This window comes from Rhinatrema bivittatum, chromosome 12 (assembly GCF_901001135.1).
Source record: "Rhinatrema bivittatum chromosome 12, aRhiBiv1.1, whole genome shotgun sequence".
NCBI classification, from domain to species: Eukaryota; Metazoa; Chordata; class Amphibia; order Gymnophiona; family Rhinatrematidae; genus Rhinatrema; species Rhinatrema bivittatum.
In genome coordinates this window covers 76177325-76196559 of record NC_042626.1, presented here as the reverse complement: position 1 = coordinate 76196559, position 19235 = coordinate 76177325, and the positions used below count along the sequence as shown (strand labels likewise).

Genomic DNA, 19235 nt, shown 5'->3' with positions numbered 1-19235 from the left:
TTGCTGATAGTAATGGATCTTTTGCTAGGTGGGTCTGTGGGAAGACAGCAGTGGAAAGAGACCAGTTTATGTCCACAGGAACAGATCTGAAACTGAGAACAAATCATAGTGCCACTCTATTTCTTTTAACTCCCATGAGCATCCCATGCTATGATTTTGGGAGGGTCAGGGTCTCATAAATTGGGATTAGGTTTCTGTGATTAGGGTTAGGAGGTTGTCGTCAGCGTCAGAGATCTGGGAGCAGTGGCTGGGGTCAGGATTCTGGGATCAGAGTGTTGGGTACAGTGGCCAAGGTTAGGGTTCTGTGGCCAGGGTCAGGGTCAGGATGCTGAGTACAGTGACTGGGGTCGGGATGCTGGGTACAGTGACTGGGGTCAGGATGCTGGGTACAGTGGCCAGGGTCAGGATGCTGGGTACAGTGGCCAGGGTCAGGATGCTGGGTACAGTGACTGGGGTCAGTATGCTGGGTACAGTGACTGCGGTCAGGATGCTGGGTACAGTGGCCAGGATCAGGGTCAGGATGCTGGGTACAGTGACTGGGGTCAGGATGCTGGGTACAGTGGCCAGGATCAGGGTCAGGATGCTGGGTACAGTTACTGGGGTCAGGATGCTGGGTACAGTGACTGGGGTCAGGATGCTGGGTACAGTGGCCAGGATCAGGGTCAGGATGCTGGGTACAGTGACTGGGGTCAGGATGCAGGGTACAGTGACTGGGGTCGGGATGCTGGGTACAGTGGCCAGGGTCAGGGTCAGGATGCTGGGTACAGTTACTGGGGTCAGGATGCTGGGTACAGTGGCCAGGGTCAGGGTCAGGATGCTGGGTACAGTGACTGGGGTCGGGATGCTGGGTACAGTGACCAGGGTCAGGGTCAGGATGCTGGGTACAGTTACTGGGGTCAGGATGCTGGTTACAGTGGCCAGGGTCAGGGTCAGGATGCTGGGTACAGTGGCCAGGGTCAGGATGCTGGGTACAGTGACTGGGGTTGGGATGCTGGTTACAGTGGCCAGGGTCAGGGTCAGGATGCTGGGTACAGTTACTGGGGTCAGGATGCTGGGTACAGTGGCCAGGGTCAGGGTCAGGATGCTGGGTACAGTTACTGGGGTCAGGATGCTGGGTACAGTGACTGGGGTCAGGATGCTGGGTACAGTGGCCGGGGTCGGGATGCTGGGTACAGTTACTGGGGTCAGGATGCTGGGTACAGTGGCCAGGGTCAGGGTCAGGATGCTGGGTACAGTGACTGGGGTCGGGATGCTGGGTACAGTGACTGGGGTCAGGATGCTGGGTACAGTGGCCGGGGTCAGGATGCTGGGTACAGTGGCCAGGGTCAGGATGCTGGGTACAATGGCCAGGGTCAGGGTCAGGATGCTGGGTACAGTGACTGGGGTCAGGATGCTGGGTACAGTGGCCAGGGTCAGGATGCTGGGTACAGTGACTGGGGTCAGGATGCTGGGTACAGTGGCCAGGGTCAGGGTCAGGATGCTGGGTACAGTGACTGGGGTCGGGATGCTGGGTACAGTGACTGGGGTTGGGATGCTGGTTACAGTGGCCAGGGTCAGGGTCAGGATGCTGGGTACAGTGACTGGGGTCAGGATGCAGGGTACAGTGACTGGGGTCGGGATGCTGGGTACAGTGACTGGGGTTGGGAAGCTGGTTACAGTGGTCAGGGTCAGGATGCGGAGTACAGTGACTGGGGTCAGGATGCTGGGTACAGTGACCAGGGTCAGGGTCAGGATGCTAGGTACAGTGACTGGGGTCAGGATGCTGGGTACAGTGGCCAGGGTCAGGGTCAGGATGCTGGGTACAGTGACTGGGGTCAGGATGCTAGGTGAGAGGAACCCTTGGGGTGAATACAGGAAGCACAGCTCTGGCTGGGGGGGAGGGGTGATGGCCTCACTATTTTCTGACCTGTGCTCTCCCACTCCAGTGCAGAGCTGCCATTAGCGAATGTACACGTCCCGATCCCAGCTCTCCACGTCATTCTTATTCCTCGCCACCACTCCCTCCTGGTTCTGGCAGTAGTGCTCCCGGAGCCTGTTGCGGTTCTTTGGCTGCCGATTCTGGTTCTTTTGCTCTGGTCCCAGCTCATCCCAGGAGCTTTGGCACGGATAGCCCACTCCAGCTCGGTAAGCTCTGTGCCCATGAGTTTCCAGCTCAGGCTCTTCACATGGGTCCATCTCAATGTCCATGCTGGAGTCTGCGGGCTCAGTATAGGCCAAATCCTGGCTGCCTGGGGTTTCTGAGTCAAAGGTGTCCTGCCTGGTGAGGCACCGGGTGCTACTGCGGGCAGACAGCTGGCTGGGGCGCTGGTGGAGCTGCTTGGCATCGCCCTGGTGATCATGTGCAGCGGTCCTGTCTCTCAGAGCACTCTCCTGCTTCTGCTCCCCATGCACTAAGTACGGGCCCTGGTTAGTAAGAGCCGGAGCAACAGCGGCACACACCATGCAAAGAGAAAGAACACAGCTGGGTTAGTCAAGCCATGAGACACTAGAAAAACAGCAGAAACAGGACAGTGCACGCCACTCGCAGCAGGCCAGGGGCACTGGGGCTGCAGAACCGGAAGGGTCAGGCCGGGAAAAACGGGGGACAGATTTTGTGTTTTTTTGCAGAAGGTTTAATTCTCCTGCTTTGGCAATGGTCATTATGTCTCCAGTGGGGGTCAGCTGAGAGGGTGTTAACCCTTTCACGTTGTGCAGGTTCTCAATCTCTGCCAGAAGGCCAAGAAGGGGCCATGCAGGACCTCATAGCTCAGACCCGGAGTTTGATCCCAGTGAGTAATTTATCTGAGCTGAATAAAAGAGGGCCAGAGCCCAGGGGAATTTGGGCAGGCTGGGAATGGGAGGGAGAGAGGCTGAGGGTAACATGGCGGGTATAACCACAGGCCACACTGCACATGTGAATAACCTGTTGTGTAACGTCTGTGGGTTCTCAATTAAACCAGACTTTAAGGGGGTAACATTCAGCCGCTTTCCAGCTGAGCTAGTTAGCCGGATAAACCTACCTGCACCGCTAAATATACCTGGCTATTTAAAAGTTAGCCAGATAAGTTTAGGCTAACTTATCACTGTACCCAGCATCCTGACCCTGACCCTGGCCACTGGCTAGCTCAACTCCTCCCAATTAGCCCATCACTCCGCCTACCTCGTAGCTGCTAACTATTTAGCTGGATAAGTATTTATTTGGATAAGTGGTGGTCACTAAACACAACCAGATATTAAGCTGCTGCTACTTAGCCAGATAAGTCAAAATGTATCCCACTAAGTGGTGCTGAGTATGGACCTCTAAATCTGTTCCCTGATTCATCCTAAATTGTTATTGCCTTGTTTGTCTTGACCAGATTGTAAGCTCTCTTTGTGCAGCACTGTATAGCACTATAGGGAGATTTAGTAGTTGCACCGTATAGCTGGGATGAGACTGCTCAGCGCAAGCTCTGTCAACACTGGCCATGTGCAGGGGTTAGAGCAGAGCTTTCCAAACTGTGTGTCGGGACACGTTAGTGTGTCGCCTGCAGTGTGCAGGTGTGTCGCGCAAGCCCGGTCAACTCTGACGCGAGTTTGGGCTTTTTTTTTTCTAGAGATTCACTTTTTTTTTTCAGTTTATGGGTTGCTTATTATTGGGTGATTTTTACTGTCAATCGCGTTTTTTGGGGGGGCTTGGTGGGTGGAACGAGCCCAGCCATCCTTGCATTGGCTGCTGCTGCCGATGAGGCCTGGCCATGAGGAGTACTGACTGCAAGCAGCAGTGTCTGGTGATCATGGAAGGGAGTGAAGCACTTAACTGGCAACAATCAAAAAGACGAGGTACATGAGTGTGGGGGCCAGACATGTGCTGGGGGGAGAGAGATGAGTGAGTGGGGGGCAAACATGCTGGGGGGACAGACATGTGCTTGAGGGGGAGAGATTTGAGTGTGTGGGGGCCAGACATGTGCTGGGGGGGAGAGAAATGAGTGTGTGGGGGTCAGACATGTGCTTGAGGGGGAGAGATATGAGTGTGTGGGGGCCAGACATGTGCTGGGAGGAGGAGAGAGATGAGTGTGTGGGGGACAGACAATTTGTTTTATTATTGTTTCTCATAAATTATAACAATAACATGAATCTTGGAATATATATTTTTAATATAAATTTAAGGTTTTCATGACATAGGTTGTGTCATGAAACATTTTATTTATGTATATATTTAAGGAAACATACATAAATTGTCGAAATATGTTTCGTTCGTTTAACCTTTAACCTCTGGTTTACTAGTAGACTGAATTACTGTGTCCCGAAATTATGTTTGTCTAAAAAGTGTGTCACCAACATGAAAAGTTTGGAAAGCTCTGGGTTAGAGGTTTGGTAACTGAGCTAGAGTCAGCAGGCACATGCAGGCTGGACACTTCTGGAGGGCAGAGGCGCTACGCTCTCCTTTGAGATCAGGGCACACAGCGCGGTCATTAGTGTGGCATCGTTAGCAGCCTGCAGCCACTGCAAGGTCTTAACCACTAGCATTTTCTTTACAGGCTGCAGCCTCGCCAGCGCCCCTGCTGACAGGGCATTACTGAATCAGTCCTATGCTGAGAAGCAGGCCTAGTTCTGCCCCACTGAATGTAGGGAATTGTGGTCCTAGCAGGAAGTAGAAGTCCATGGATTCCCTGGGGTAGAAGCAGGCCCACTCTGGGCTTGGGGCTTCTGTGCTGCTTTGTCAGGGTACCCACTTCTCACTTTCTGTGCATCGCTCCTCTCTCATCCAGCCGCCCGCTCCTGCTAGGGTCATACGGTGTGCTCTGCCACCGCGGGGGCTGGAGGCTGCCCAGACTCCTGGGCTGCCCGGGTCCCCCAGAAGCTCAGGTTGCGCTTGAGAGAGGTCAGTACTTGTACCTGCAGGTTAGAGACGGGGGCTGGGCTGGAGGCCAGGGCTGCGGTGGCCATGGTGCGGTTTAGCAGGGGATTGGGAGGGTTGCTGCTAGGAGGGTGTGTGGCCTTCCAGTAGGCTTCCAGGTACTCAGCCAGGTGCTCGCAGGCATCTTCTAACTGGTTCTCATCCAGGATGATGTCGAACATTTCCTAAAAGAAAGCAAAATGCATCATGGGACATGGGGGTGCCCGAGGGTGAGATGTCAGAGGAACTAGAGGCAGACTGCGCCGGTCCAGGCCTGAGCTTATTCAAGCCCAGCCTGGTGCATTTTGGGACCTGTAGACCTGCCAGAGGTACTGAGCTGAGCTCTAATCCCTTATATAAATTGGAAAATCCCTGTGACCCAAAGATCCAAAGTGGAGCAAACACGATGGAGGAATCTGACTTTTTAGAGCTACTCCAGTACTGTGGTAGCATCTGAAACACAGAGCAAGACATTTACACACAAACAAATCACCTTCCTTTATAAAATATGAACCCAAAGTGCTTTACAACAAAGGAAAAAAAACACAGTATTTAACATAACTCCCTGACAGAGACTCCCATGGCCATTGTCACTAGAAACAATACAATAAAACAACTAATTCAGCCACCCACAAAGAACTTCTTCCTGGGACTCTCCAACGGCGTTTCATAACCTTTTGCATAAAGTAATTCAGTTCCTTCCCTTCGTGTGCTGAAAGAGCAGCGCCAGGGCTCACTACAAGCAATCCCCCAGCGTCCAGCACAGGCCACCTTGCAAGAGAGCCCTCCACAGCTTGGAGCAGAAAGAGACACACACAGAAAACTGGCCTGTCAGGGGCTACTGACCGGGGGAGACTGGGCCAACTTATCCGCAGCCACCATCTGCACGTTCAGGTGCTTGGCCTGGGACTTCCCTCGTGACTTCACCAGCCTGTGTAAGACCTGCAGCACAGGGAGACAAGGAAGAGACCCTGATGGCACAGCTTCTCTGGAGACCTGTCCCCTCCTCGGCAGCTGAAGCCACTCATCCTGCCTCCTTCCCTCGCCGCTCATCTTCTGTCAGCAAACTTTACTCTCCATGTAACCAAGAGTTTTTGTGCATAAAAAGCGTGTCATGTTAACTAGCGCTCCTTCATGCAAGTCCTGTGTTAATGAAGACACTAACTATTGCCCCTCCAACGCAGAGAGTTGCTTGGGCTTGCTTCATGTTTTCTTAGCGCTGCAAACGTGGAGGTCCATATTCAAAAGCATTCAGCTGGATAAGGCAGATGTTAACCAGCTGAATAAAGATTTGGGCACTTATCTGGCTACATCTTAGCTGGGGAATACGTTAGCAGGCCAGAATTTAGACGGATAAGTTAGGGGAGTCCCAGGGGGATAACTTTGAGATAGCGGGATATATTCAGCTTAATACATGAGCTAAGTGGCTGAGCCGCCCAGAGGCTGCACATGGACCCAAGGGGGGGTGAAGCTCAGGGGGCTGATGTGAGTCTAAGGACAGAAGCCAGAGCTCCGGTGCCAGGACCTGTAGTTGGGTTTTTATGCACAGAAAGGGAGGGGTACAATATAGAAAGAGTCCAGGAGATCAAAAAGAAAAGTGGGCTGCAGTGGGAACGGTAATTACACAGCCCCTGCAGTCTGGCGGGGACGCACGGCAGGCAGGACTCCTGCTGCTGGTGTCTGGGGCGCAGGAGGGTCGCCAGAGGAATCCACGGTTAAATTGTGCGTTCAGCCGATGAAGAGGCTGAGTGCGCAGTTTAACTCGGCTTTGTGAGCACATTTTATGTCAGAGCATTTTTCTAGCACCAGATGCATTAGCATAACATTAGCTTCCCGCATCGGGAATTAAAAACGTTTTAATGTGTGCGTTAGGAAAGGGTTTTACAGGATGGCTTACTATATTACTATATTACTATATTACTGCAGTGGGAGAGACTCTTAGATACTGCCCTGGATGCCCCCCCCCCCCCTCACACAGCAGGGGGAGAGGTTCCTGCCCTGGGTGCTCCCTCCTATCACAGCAGGGGGAGAGGTTCCTGCCCTGGGTGCCCCCTCCTCACACAGCAGGGGGAGAGGTTCCTGCATCCTGCCCTCGGTGCCCCCTCCTCACACTGCAGGAGGAGAGGTTCCTGCATCCTGCCCTGGGTGCCCCCCTCCTATCACAGCAGGGGGAGAGGTTCCTGCATCCTGCCCTGGGTGCTCCCTCCTATCACAGCAGGGGGAGAGGTTCCTGCATCCTGCCCTGGGTGCCCCCTCCTATCACAGCAGGGGGAGAGGTTCCTGCATCCTGCCCTGGGTGCCCCCTCCTATCACAGCAGGGGGAGAGGTTCCTGCATCCTGCCCTGGGTGCCCCCCCCTCACACAGCAGGGGGAGAGGTTCCTGCATCCTGCCCTCGGTGCCCCCTCCTATCACAGCAGGGGGAGAGGTTCCTGCATCCTGCCCTGGGTGCCCCCTCCTATCACAGCAGGGGGAGAGGTTCCTGCATCCTGCCCTGGGTGCCCCCCTCCTATCACAGCAGGGGGAGAGGTTCCTGCATCCTGCCCTCGGTGCCCCCTCCTCACACTGCAGGGGGAGAGGTTCCTGCATCCTGCCCTCGGTGCCCCCTCCTATCACAGCAGGGGGAGAGGTTCCTGCATCCTGCCCTCGGTGCCCCCTCCTATCACAGCAGGGGGAGAGGTTCCTGCATCCTGCCCTGGGTCCCCCTCCTCACACTGCAGGGGGAGAGGTTCCTGCATCCTGCCCTGGGTGCTCCCTCCTATCACAGCAGGGGGAGAGGTTCCTGCATCCTGCCCTGGGTGCCCCCTCCTCACACAGCAGGGGGAGAGGTTCCTGCATCCTGCCCTCGGTGCCCCCTCCTATCACAGCAGGGGGAGAGGTTCCTGCATCCTGCCCTGGGTGCCCCCTCCTCACACAGCAGGGGGAGAGGTTCCTGCATCCTGCCCTCGGTGCCCCCTCCTATCACTGCAGGGGGAGAGGTTCCTGCATCCTGCCCTCGGTGCCCCCTCCTATCACAGCAGGGGGAGAGGTTCCTGCCCTGGGTGCCCCCCTCCTATCACAGCAGGGGGAGAGGTTCCTGCATCCTGCCCTCGGTGCCCCCTCCTATCACAGCAGGGGGAGAGGTTCCTGCCCTGGATGCCCCCCTCCTATCACAGCAGGGGGAGAGGTTCCTGCATCCTGCCCTGGGTGCCCCCCTCCTATCACAGCAGGGGGAGAGGTTCCTGCATTCTGCCCTGGGTGCCCCCTCCTATCACAGCAGGGGGAGAGGTTCCTGCCCTGGGTGCCCCCTCCTCACACAGCAGGGGGAGAGGTTCCTGCATCCTGCCCTGGGTGCCCCCTCCTCACACTGTAGGGGGAGAGGTTCCTGCATCCTGCCCTGGGTGCCCCCCTCCTATCACAGCAGGGGGAGAGGTTCCTGCATCCTGCCCTGGGTCCCCCCCTCACACAGCAGGGGGAGAGGTTCCTGCCCTGGGTGCCCCCCTCCTATCACAGCAGGGGGAGAGGTTCCTGCCCTGGGTCCCCCTCCTCACACAGCAGGGGGAGAGGTTCCTGCCCTGGGTCCCCCCCCTCACACAGCAGGGGGAGAGGTTCCTGCATCCTGCCCTGGGTGCCCCCTCCTATCACAGCAGGGGGAGAGGTTCCTGCATCCTGCCCTGGGTGCCCCCTCCTATCACAGCAGGGGGAGAGGTTCCTGCATCCTGCCCTGGGTGCCCCCTCCTCACACAGCAGGGGGAGAGGTTCCTGCATCCTGCCCTGGGTGCCCCCTCCTATCACAGCAGGGGGAGAGGTTCCTGCATCCTGCCCTGGGTGCCCCCTCCTATCACAGCAGGGGGAGAGGTTCCTGCATCCTGCCCTGGGTGCCCCCCTCCTATCACAGCAGGGGGAGAGGTTCCTGCATCCTGCCCTGGGTGCCCCCTCCTATCACAGCAGGGGGAGAGGTTCCTGCATCCTGCCCTGGGTGCCCCCCCCCTCACACAGCAGGGGGAGTGGTTCCTGCATCCTGCCCTGGGTGCCCCCTCCTATCACAGCAGGGGGAGAGGTTCCTGCATCCTGCCCTGGGTGCCCCCCTCCTATCACAGCAGGGGGAGAGGTTCCTGCATCCTGCCCTCGGTGCCCCCTCCTCACACTGCAGGGGGAGAGGTTCCTGCATCCTGCCCTGGGTGCCCCCTCCTATCACAGCAGGGGGAGAGGTTCCTGCATCCTGCCCTCGGTGCCCCCTCCTATCACAGCAGGGGGAGAGGTTCCTGCATCCTGCCCTGGGTCCCCCTCCTCACACTGCAGGGGGAGAGGTTCCTGCATCCTGCCCTGGGTGCTCCCTCCTATCACAGCAGGGGGAGAGGTTCCTGCATCCTGCCCTGGGTGCCCCCTCCTCACACAGCAGGGGGAGAGGTTCCTGCATCCTGCCCTCGGTGCCCCCTCCTATCACAGCAGGGGGAGAGGTTCCTGCATCCTGCCCTGGGTGCCCCCTCCTCACACAGCAGGGGGAGAGGTTCCTGCATCCTGCCCTCGGTGCCCCCTCCTATCACAGCAGGGGGAGAGGTTCCTGCATCCTGCCCTCGGTGCCCCCTCCTATCACAGCAGGGGGAGAGGTTCCTGCCCTGGATGCCCCCCTCCTATCACAGCAGGGGGAGAGGTTCCTGCATCCTGCCCTCGGTGCCCCCTCCTATCACAGCAGGGGGAGAGGTTCCTGCCCTGGATGCCCCCCTCCTATCACAGCAGGGGGAGAGGTTCCTGCATCCTGCCCTGGGTGCCCCCCTCCTATCACAGCAGGGGGAGAGGTTCCTGCATTCTGCCCTGGGTGCTCCCTCCTATCACAGCAGGGGGAGAGGTTCCTGCCCTGGGTGCCCCCTCCTCACACAGCAGGGGGAGAGGTTCCTGCATCCTGCCCTGGGTGCCCCCTCCTCACACTGTAGGGGGAGAGGTTCCTGCATCCTGCCCTGGGTGCCCCCCTCCTATCACAGCAGGGGGAGAGGTTCCTGCATCCTGCCCTGGGTCCCCCCCCCACACAGCAGGGGGAGAGGTTCCTGCCCTGGGTGCCCCCCTCCTATCACAGCAGGGGGAGAGGTTCCTGCCCTGGGTCCCCCTCCTCACACAGCAGGGGGAGAGGTTCCTGCCCTGGGTCCCCCCCCCTCACACAGCAGGGGGAGAGGTTCCTGCATCCTGCCCTGGGTGCCCCCTCCTATAACAGCAGGGGGAGAGGTTCCTGCATCCTGCCCTGGGTGCCCCCTCCTATCACAGCAGGGGGAGAGGTTCCTGCATCCTGCCCTGGGTGCCCCCTCCTCACACAGCAGGGGGAGAGGTTCCTGCATCCTGCCCTGGGTGCCCCCTCCTAACACAGCAGGGGGAGAGGTTCCTGCATCCTGCCCTGGGTGCCCCCTCCTATCACAGCAGGGGGAGAGGTTCCTGCATCCTGCCCTGGGTGCCCCCCCCCTATCACAGCAGGGGGAGAGGTTCCTGCATCCTGCCCTGGGTGCCCCCTCCTATCACAGCAGGGGGAGAGGTTCCTGCATCCTGCCCTGGGTGTCCCCCCCCTCACACAGCAGGGGGAGTGGTTCCTGCATCCTGCCCTGGGTGCCCCCTCCTCACACTGCAGGGGGAGAGGTTCCTGCATCCTGCCCTGGGTGCCCCCTCCTATCACAGCAGGGGGAGAGGTTCCTGCATCCTGCCCTGGGTGCCCCCCTCCTATCACAGCAGGGGGAGAGGTTCCTGCATCCTGCCCTGGGTGCCCCCTCCTATCACAGCAGGGGGAGAGGTTCCTGCATCCTGCCCTGGGTGCCCCCCTCCTATCACAGCAGGGGGAGAGGTTCCTGCATCCTGCCCTCGGTGCCCCCTCCTCACACTGCAGGGGGAGAGGTTCCTGCATCCTGCCCTCGGTGCCCCCTCCTATCACAGCAGGGGGAGAGGTTCCTGCATCCTGCCCTGGGTCCCCCTCCTCACACTGCAGGGGGAGAGGTTCCTGCATCCTGCCCTGGGTCCCCCTCCTCACACAGCAGGGGGAGAGGTTCCTGCATCCTGCCCTCGGTGCCCCCTCCTCACACAGCAGGGGGAGAGGTTCCTGCATCCTGCCCTCGGTGCCCCCTCCTATCACAGCAGGGGGAGAGGTTCCTGCATCCTGCCCTGGGTGCCCCCTCCTCACACAGCAGGGGGAGAGGTTCCTGCAACCTGCCCTCGGTGCCCCCTCCTATCACAGCAGGGGGAGAGGTTCCTGCATCCTGCCCTCGGTGCCCCCTCCTATCACAGCAGGGGGAGAGGTTCCTGCCCTGGATGCCCCCCTCCTATCACAGCAGGGGGAGAGGTTCCTGCATCCTGCCCTGGGTGCCCCCCTCCTATCACAGCAGGGGGAGAGGTTCCTGCATCCTGCCCTGGGTGCCCCCTCCTATCACAGCAGGGGGAGAGGTTCCTGCCCTGGGTGCCCCCTCCTCACACAGCAGGGGGAGAGGTTCCTGCATCCTGCCCTCGGTGCCCCCCTCCTCACACTGCAGGGGGAGAGGTTCCTGCATCCTGCCCTGGGTGCCCCCCTCCTATCACAGCAGGGGGAGAGGTTCCTGCATCCTGCCCTGGGTCCCCCCCCTCACACAGCAGGGGGAGAGGTTCCTGCCCTGGGTGCCCCCCTCCTATCACAGCAGGGGGAGAGGTTCCTGCCCTGGGTCCCCCTCCTCACACAGCAGGGGGAGAGGTTCCTGCCCTGGGTGCCTCCCCCTCCTATCACAGCAGGGGGAGAGGTTCCTGCATCCTGCCCTGGGTGCCCCCCCCCCCCTCACACTGCAGGGGGAGAGGTTCCTGCATCCTGCCCTGGGTGCCCCCTCCTCACACTGCAGGGGGAGAGGTTCCTGCATCCTGCCCTGGATGCCCCCCTCCTATCACAGCAGGGGGAGAGGTTCCTGCATCCTGCCCTGGGTCCCCCTCCTATCACAGCAGGGGGAGAGGTTCTTGCATCCTGCCCTGGGTCCCCCTCCTCACACTGCAGGGGGAGAGGTTCCTGCATCCTGCCCTGGGTCCCCCTCCGCACACTGCAGGGGGAGAGGTTCCTGCATCCTACTCTGGGTGCCCTCTCCTCACACTGCAGGGGGAGAGGTTCCTGCATCCTGTTCTGGGTGCCCCCCGCTTTCACACTGTAGAGGGGAGACACTGCTAGATGCTGTTCCTTCCTCTCACACTGCAGGGGAGAGACTCCCGAGTGTACACGTGGATCTTCCTCTCACCTTGGGGGACGCGATTTTGATGTACACCAGAATGGGTGCCAGTGAGGTCTTGGACAGCTGCGCCGGGTGATTGATGGTGTCTGCGTCCAGTGCCACCAGCTGCAGTGTCCTTGCTAGTTCAAAGATCCTTTCAATCTCGCTCTGTACCTCTGCTGCAGCAAAGAGACGAGCAGTAAGCACACCCCGATGCAATCCCCCACACAACTTCCAGCCATTCTTAAAGCAAGCACATGCATGCACATTCACTTTGGAAAGCTCCCTGGACCAGTTACACTCGCTCATTTCTGCAGGGAGTTTGCCAAGAAAATGTATGCATCCTACTTTCCAAAACTGCAAAGCATGCTTGCAAAAGTGCTGCCCACCTAGCCTCTGCCCCTCTGCTCGGCCTGGGTTAAAGAATGCATGAAATCGCATTTACCTGCACTACAGGTTTATGCCCACGCATAAACCAGAAAAGACTTTGAATATGACTCTCAGATTGTGTGCCATGTATGTGCAAGGAACTTAAGTTCTACAGTTTGTGCACACACACTCACACACCCACACACACACACACACACACTAAACCACACACACTCAGGTACACACACTCAGACATATACATACACAGATATACACCCACACACTCACTCACACACCCACACACACACTATATTTAGGCAGATAAACACCGGGTATGATCACAGTAACTATATCAACAGATACATATATGTAGTATGTACTGCATGTGCACACATGGGGGCTGATGCAATTTTTATGTGTAGAAAACGGGCGCCCAGCTACCTCTCCTAGGCACGCGATGCAATATTTATATAAGGGGGCCATGCTAAAAAGGAGGTGCTAGGGAAAATTGTTTAGAGCCTCTTCGGCATCGGGCAGACAGAAGAGGTGGCTGTCAATACGAGCGTCCGTTTTCTCCCGCTACCGGCACAATATACATGCACAAGATACACGGCCCTGACCTGGAGCACCCAGAATGTTTTTTTACCCAAGACTTCTTTTTTTTTTTTTTGCTGGAATCTGCTTTCTGTGGTTCCTCCTACTTAGTATCATGACAACACAAAATGGAGAAATCACAGAAAGCAGGATTTTTGGTTTTATCAATGAGGATCTGAGCATGTTATAACTTTATGCCAGCCCTGCGCTGGCATAGAATTTGCCGTCTTGCAATGGGCGCATTGGCTACATGGGAAATGTTTTGCATCGCGGGGATTAGTTAATAGCCTCATCTACCTGGAATTTACATGTGATGAGCGCTGTTAGCTACGTGGTGGCTTGGACGTGTGTTTTGGATGCGCAGATGCCTGTATTGCTTTGGTGGTTATGGACACCTGTCCAAAACGCGCATCCAGTCGCGTGTTAAGCTGTGCACGAGCCGCAGCGCACAGTACTGCAGGGTGAGAAGCCAGTGGATAGCGATAATGTTCTTACCCAGAAGTCACGTTTTCTAAAGTTGAGCCTGGACTGGGGATCTCCCAAAGCTGCTGACTGCAGTAGAGGCCACCCACAAGCATCGCAGAGCTGCTAACTCTGAAGTGATTTATCTCAGAGGGTTTCACTTCTGGCAATTGCTCAAACCCACTCTACAGCCAAAATGGACTGCACCGGTGCTCAGGATGTGCCGGGCTTGTTGCTTGCCCTTTCTAGAACACCACACTTCTTTCATATTTCCTGTGTTTTTGGTGTCCTTCTGGACTGTTTCAGGGCTGAGAGGGCCTACTTCAGCTGAAATGCCCTAATAATCGGGCCGATACAGTAAAAACACAGGAGAGTGGGCGAGCTCTCCCGGTGCGCGCACAGGCCACTCTCCTGTGCGCGCGATTCAGTATTTTAATTTATTAAAATTAGGCCCGGCAGTAAAAAGAGGCGCTAGGGACGCAGTAGTGTCCCTAGCGCCTCCTTTTTGACAGGAGCGGCGGCTGTCAGCGGGTTTGACAGCCGACGCTCAATTTTGCCGGCATCGATTCTAGAGCCCGCTGACAGCCACAGGTTTGGAAACCGGATGCCGGCAAAATTGAGCATCCGGTTTTCGACCCGCCAGCCGCGGGCCCATTTAAAATTTTTTTTTTTTTTTTTTTTTTACTTTTTTAAACTTTCGGGACCTCCGACTTAATATCGCCATGATATTAAGTCGGAGGGTGCACAGAAAAGCAGTTTTTACTGCATTTCTGTGCACTTTCCCGGTGCCCGGAGAAATTAGCACATACCTTTGGGTCGGCGCTAATTTCTGAAAGTAAAATCTGCGGCTTGGCTGCACATTTTACTTACTGAATCGCGCGTGAATACCTAATAGGGCCCGCAACATGCATTTGCATGTTGCAGGCGCTATTAGGTTCGGTGGGGGTTGGACGTGCGTTTTGGACGCGCTATTACCCCTTACTGAATAAGGGGTAAAGCTAGCGCGTCCAAAACGCACGTCCAAATGCCGGAGTGCACTGTACTGTATCGGCCTGAATGTTTCTGTATGGCACACAAAACCCGAGGTACATACAGATCTGTAACTTCTTTCTAAGGGCATGAGCTAAAAGAAACAAACAGCATAGCTACTGAAGCTCATTCCACTGGACAGCTAAAAAGTTTGAAAATTTGCTTCTATTTTGTCTGCCCAAAGTGTGAAATTCTTGGATTCCAGCACCAAAAAAGGCATTTCATAGTATTGCCACTTTTCTTTAAATTTCAGGCCCCTAACAATGGGCCGGATTTTCAAAAGGTTCCACGCGCCGGGCCTATTTTCAAAAGGCCCGGTGGCGCACGTAAAGCCCCGGGATGCGTGTAAGTCTGGGGGCGTGGCCAGAGGCCTCTGCATGACTGCTGGGCCGGGGATTGCGCGCCAGCAGTTGGCCGGCACGCACAACTTACTTCAGCCCCAGGGCTAAAGTAAGGTTGAAAGAAAAAAAAGAAATCATCAAAGGTAGGGAGGAAAGGGCGGGGGAGGTAGGGGAAGGGAAGGTGGGGTGGAGGGGTAAGGAAGTTCCCTCTGATTTCGGAGCGGCTGGGTAGGGCGCGCATGTTATAAAATCTACCCCAGTATGTGCATGATGTCAAACTTAGACGTCCAACTCCAAATCTGAACATTTTTCTCACTGTGGGGAAAGCTCAGCATTATTAGGTTCATGTGTGAATATTGTAACATTTTATTAAATGTGTGTGTAGGCCGGTTGGGGGGTGCAGGGATCTCTCTGCTACAAGACACTGCTAGCTGCCCTCCCAACTTCCTTGAGATCCTAAGTCAGGTAAAAGACAATGCGAGTTAGATTTTAAAACGTGTGTGCGGGCGTCCATGTGCGCGCTACCTGGCGCGCACACATGGATTTTATAACATGCGCGCGCAGATGCATGCATGTTATAAAATCGGGGGTCGGCGCACGCAAGGGGGTGCACAATTCTGCAACTAGTGCGCACCAACACCTGCGGCCTTCCCCCGTTCCCTACCAGGGCGCTCCAAAATCAGAGTGGCCTGGGAGGAAACTTCCCAGCCCCCTAACCTAACCTCCCTTCCCCTTCCCCTCCCGCCCCCTAGCCCTCACCTAGCCCTGTTGCGCCTGTCTCTAGGGGTCTGAATGAGATTACCATCAAGGACAGGTACCCCCTGCCCTTAATTTCTGAACTGTTCGATAGGCTCCAAGGAGCCAAAATATTCTCCAAATTAGACCTTAAAGGAGCTTACAACTTGGTGCTCCATCCTTGCTCCTTTTCTAGGCGATTCTCGCTTGCTGAGAGAAATTATGGGATCGGAGACAAGGAGCTGGCTTTTGAAGAGTGGCATCCTTGGCTAGAAGGCGCACAACACCAAATAGTAGTGTACACTGATCACAAGAATCTAGAGTACCTTCAACATGCTCAACGACTCAACTACTGTCAAGCAAGATGGTCTCTGTTTTTCAATAGATTTTGAAGTATCGTCCGGGAGAGAAGAACACTTGGGCTGATGCCCTTTCTCAATCCTTCTCACCTCTGGATGAACCCCGTCATATCATTGATCCCGAAAGAGTGGTTCTCGCAGCCACCCAAACGGTACTCACCGGGAAGACGGTGGTGGCCAGGAGTTTAAGGAAGAAACTGTTGAAGTGGGCACACAATTCCAATCTGGCAGGCCATCCAGGACAGAGTCGTACCCTAGCTATCAAACGTGGGCTTACCTTTGACTAAATTAAAAAATTTTAAACCGAAGGTATTGTCGACTTGTTCCTCCAGTAAGTTAGTTTACTTGATTTGATGTCCATGTAAATTAATTTATATTGTAAACACAATGCGCCAGCTTAAAACTCGGATCAACAAGCATCGGAGCGCAATAAAGTGTAAAAAGGTTGAGGCTCCTTTGGAACAGCTCCCCTATGAGGAAAGGCTGAAGAGGTTAGGGCTGTTCAGCTTGGAGAAGAGACGGCTGAGGGGGGGATATGATAGAGGTCTTTAAGATCATGAGAGGTCTTGAACGAGTAGATGTGACTCAGTTATTTGCTGGCTGGTAGAGTGAGTATGTTCCGATTAGGTTGCCATTATAAATTGTTGGGAATGGGTTAGATATAGGAAGTTTTTAAATGTATGTTTTTGTGCTTTGTTGTAGATTAATTTGGTTGCCCTGAAGAAGGCATTTTGCCAAGACATTGTCAATGTTGGGAGATCTGTGGGAATAATTTTAGAGCACTCATCTGTAAAATCCAAGATAAGAAAAAGAAAATGTTTAGTTTAAAGGACAAAATGATATAAGATAAGACTAATAAGAAATTGTTTTTAAATAGTTTTTTAGATTGAGAAATAAAACAAAAATGGTTAGAATTAGGGCCGGATTTTAAAAGCCCTATGCGCATAAATCCAGAGGCAGGCGCAAAAGCTTTGATAAAACTTTGGGGGGGGGGGGGGGCTAGAGTAGGGCTAGGGGGGGAAAGGTTAGGGGAAGGTGTGGGAAGGTCAGGTTAGGGGAAGGGAATGGGGGAAGGCAGCGCACAAGGTGCGCGCAAGGTGTACAATTGTGCACCCCCTTGCACGCATAGACCCCTGATTTTATAACATGCGCCCTTTTAAAATTTACCCCTTAGGTTTGTTGTAGTACATGATGTGAATGGAGTGCTCTAATGTATGATACTGGTTGAAGCCCATTGAGGGCAAGAGCCTGTGGATTATTTTATATAGAGCACAACTCTTTCTGATACTAACTTCCCTTAGGTTATGGTATTAATACTATTTTTCCTCTTTGGTTGTTTTTCTAGTGGTAACAAAACATGCCATAAACCTTAGCCTGCTTAAGATACTAATACTTATGACTAACTTACTTACTTCTGATTCTAACTTTCAGGCGATTCCTCTGTTCACCTCTGAAGCAGGTTCCGGCTGGAGAGCGTGGGCAGGGGAGAGGCTTCCTTCCTGGACTGGCTGGCAGAGCGGGCAGGGCTGGTTCTCACCCTTCGTGATGGCAGGGAGATCTGGCCAGCTTCGGACCCTCCTTTTGCTTCCAGGGACACTTCAGCACAGGTTCTCACTCTCAGGGTTTTCTCCCAAGGTTTGTGTTCAGGATTTGGGCTCCTCTGGGGGTCAATGCCTCACCTCACTGCTCCCTTTTTGGCTTCTGGGTCACTCTTCCAGGAGGTTCTATTCTTTCCTTCTTTTCTGCCTTTTTCTTTTTAATTTTCTGGAACCGAACCCCTTCTCCTCCTTGCCCCTCTGTCTTATACTTCCCAACTGATAAATATGCATAAGCTCATGCATACCCTCGTGGTGGGTGGAGGGTCTTTTGCTGCATTGCAGGTCTTTCTCTCCCCTCCCATTTCTTCGGGAAGGGTCCTGCCACATTGGCAGGCCAAGCTACATGTCAGAGTGTTAGCACTGTCCCAGGCTGCTTCCTTTTGAATGTCCCTGACACTTGCTTAGGATCTTAAGTCATACTGTCTCTTCTGTATGGTTTCTTTACTTGCACAGGAACTACAAACATGCACATCTGATAAGACCTTCAATACTGCTTGTGCAAGGCCTCTAGTTTCCACTGATGCAAGGTAGTTTAAAGTTCACCTGGGTAAAAGTCCTCCTGCTATATAGCAGAGTCTGGGCCTGTCAGAATTTATCTTGTGCATGGCTATTATAATTCATAACTGGTGCATCATTGGTAAACAGGAGATATCGCCCTACATGTGTGGATAGCTCAGTGTTATTATGGAAGGACCCAAAAATCAGCAGGGTAGGCGATCCTTCTGTTTGTTACTCTCAGTGTTATTATGTGCATGTGTGAATATTGTAACATTTTATTACACACGTGTGGAAAGCTCAGCGTTATTACGTGCATGTGTGAATATTGTAACATTTTATTATACGCGTGTGGATAGTTCAGTGTTATTACGTGCATGTGTGAATATTGTAACATTTTATTATACGCATGTGGATAGTTCAGTGTTATTACATGCATATGTGAATATTGTAACATTTTATTAGATGCGTGTGGAAAGCTCAGCGTATTTACGTAAATGTGTGAATATTGTAACATTTTTTGACACACATTTGGAAAGCTCAGCGTTATTATGTGCATGTGTGAATATTGTAACATTTTATTAAGAAAAACAGCTTCCAAATAAAAAATAGCTGTTTTTCTTGAGTTAGGATAGCTTTGTGCTTATAATAGTTTGGATACTGAACTTTATGTTTTTATGTTTTTTGATTCATGTCCATTTTGTTTTACTTTTATGTAGTATGTTATTTTAATATTTTATATTATTTTGTTTCTATTTTGTAATCTGTTCAGCATGAATTTTTCAATATGAGTGGAATATAAATCATTTTAAATAAATAAAAACATTTTATTACACATGTGTGCTCCTTGGAGCTTCCAGTTCTGTTGGGTTCTGGCACCCTGAGCCTTCACCTGAGAATTTGCCTAGATTTTTATACTCCCTCCCTTGCTCAGGCAAGCTGTTGCAGCAAAACTCCCAGGCCCCAGAAACTTCTGGATCCTAAGTTTGGCTACCTGATGTCACTCCTCCCACAGCAATCCCAGCCCAGGAGCAGAGGCCCAGCCTGGGGACATCAGGGCCGGATTGGCCTATCGGGGGATCAGGCATCCCCCGGTGGGCCGGTCGCTCTAGTCACATGGTCTGCCGAGCGCGGCCGTGATAGAGCCACGCTCAGTAGACCACATGGTATCTCCTGGGCTGGCCTGGGCAGCGAATCCCCGGGCCGGTCGTCATCGGGAATCCGC

At 54.2% G+C, this 19235-nt stretch overlaps 2 protein-coding genes across 4 annotated transcripts in view; both read right to left on the bottom strand.

The window, feature by feature from the left end:
* Window positions 1-1903: 1903 nt before the first annotated feature.
* Window positions 1904-3574, bottom strand: LOC115073969 (voltage-dependent L-type calcium channel subunit beta-1-like). The gene has a single exon (XM_029572978.1). It carries the CDS (start codon window positions 2440-2442, stop codon window positions 1939-1941), a length of 504 nt encoding a protein of 167 aa, XP_029428838.1. The 5' UTR covers window positions 2443-3574; the 3' UTR covers window positions 1904-1938.
* Window positions 3575-4199: 625 nt separating this feature from the next.
* CACNB1 (calcium voltage-gated channel auxiliary subunit beta 1) overlaps window positions 4200-19235 on the bottom strand; it is a 61470-nt gene continuing 46434 nt past the window's right edge. For all 3 annotated transcript variants that reach the window (XM_029572975.1, XM_029572976.1, XM_029572977.1), the window contains 3 exons: window positions 12056-12207; window positions 5702-5797; window positions 4200-5040 (listed from right to left, as the gene is read on the bottom strand). In XM_029572975.1, the coding sequence (XP_029428835.1) occupies window positions 4747-5040; window positions 5702-5797; window positions 12056-12207 (542 nt within the window). In that variant the 3' untranslated portion in view covers window positions 4200-4746. The remainder of the gene's footprint in view (window positions 5041-5701; window positions 5798-12055; window positions 12208-19235) is intronic.

Excerpts from the sequence above, each read along its gene's own strand:
- LOC115073969 (XM_029572978.1), bottom strand. The coding sequence starts at position 2,442 with ATGGTGTGTGCCGCTGTTGCTCCGGCTCTTACTAACCAGGGCCCGTAC.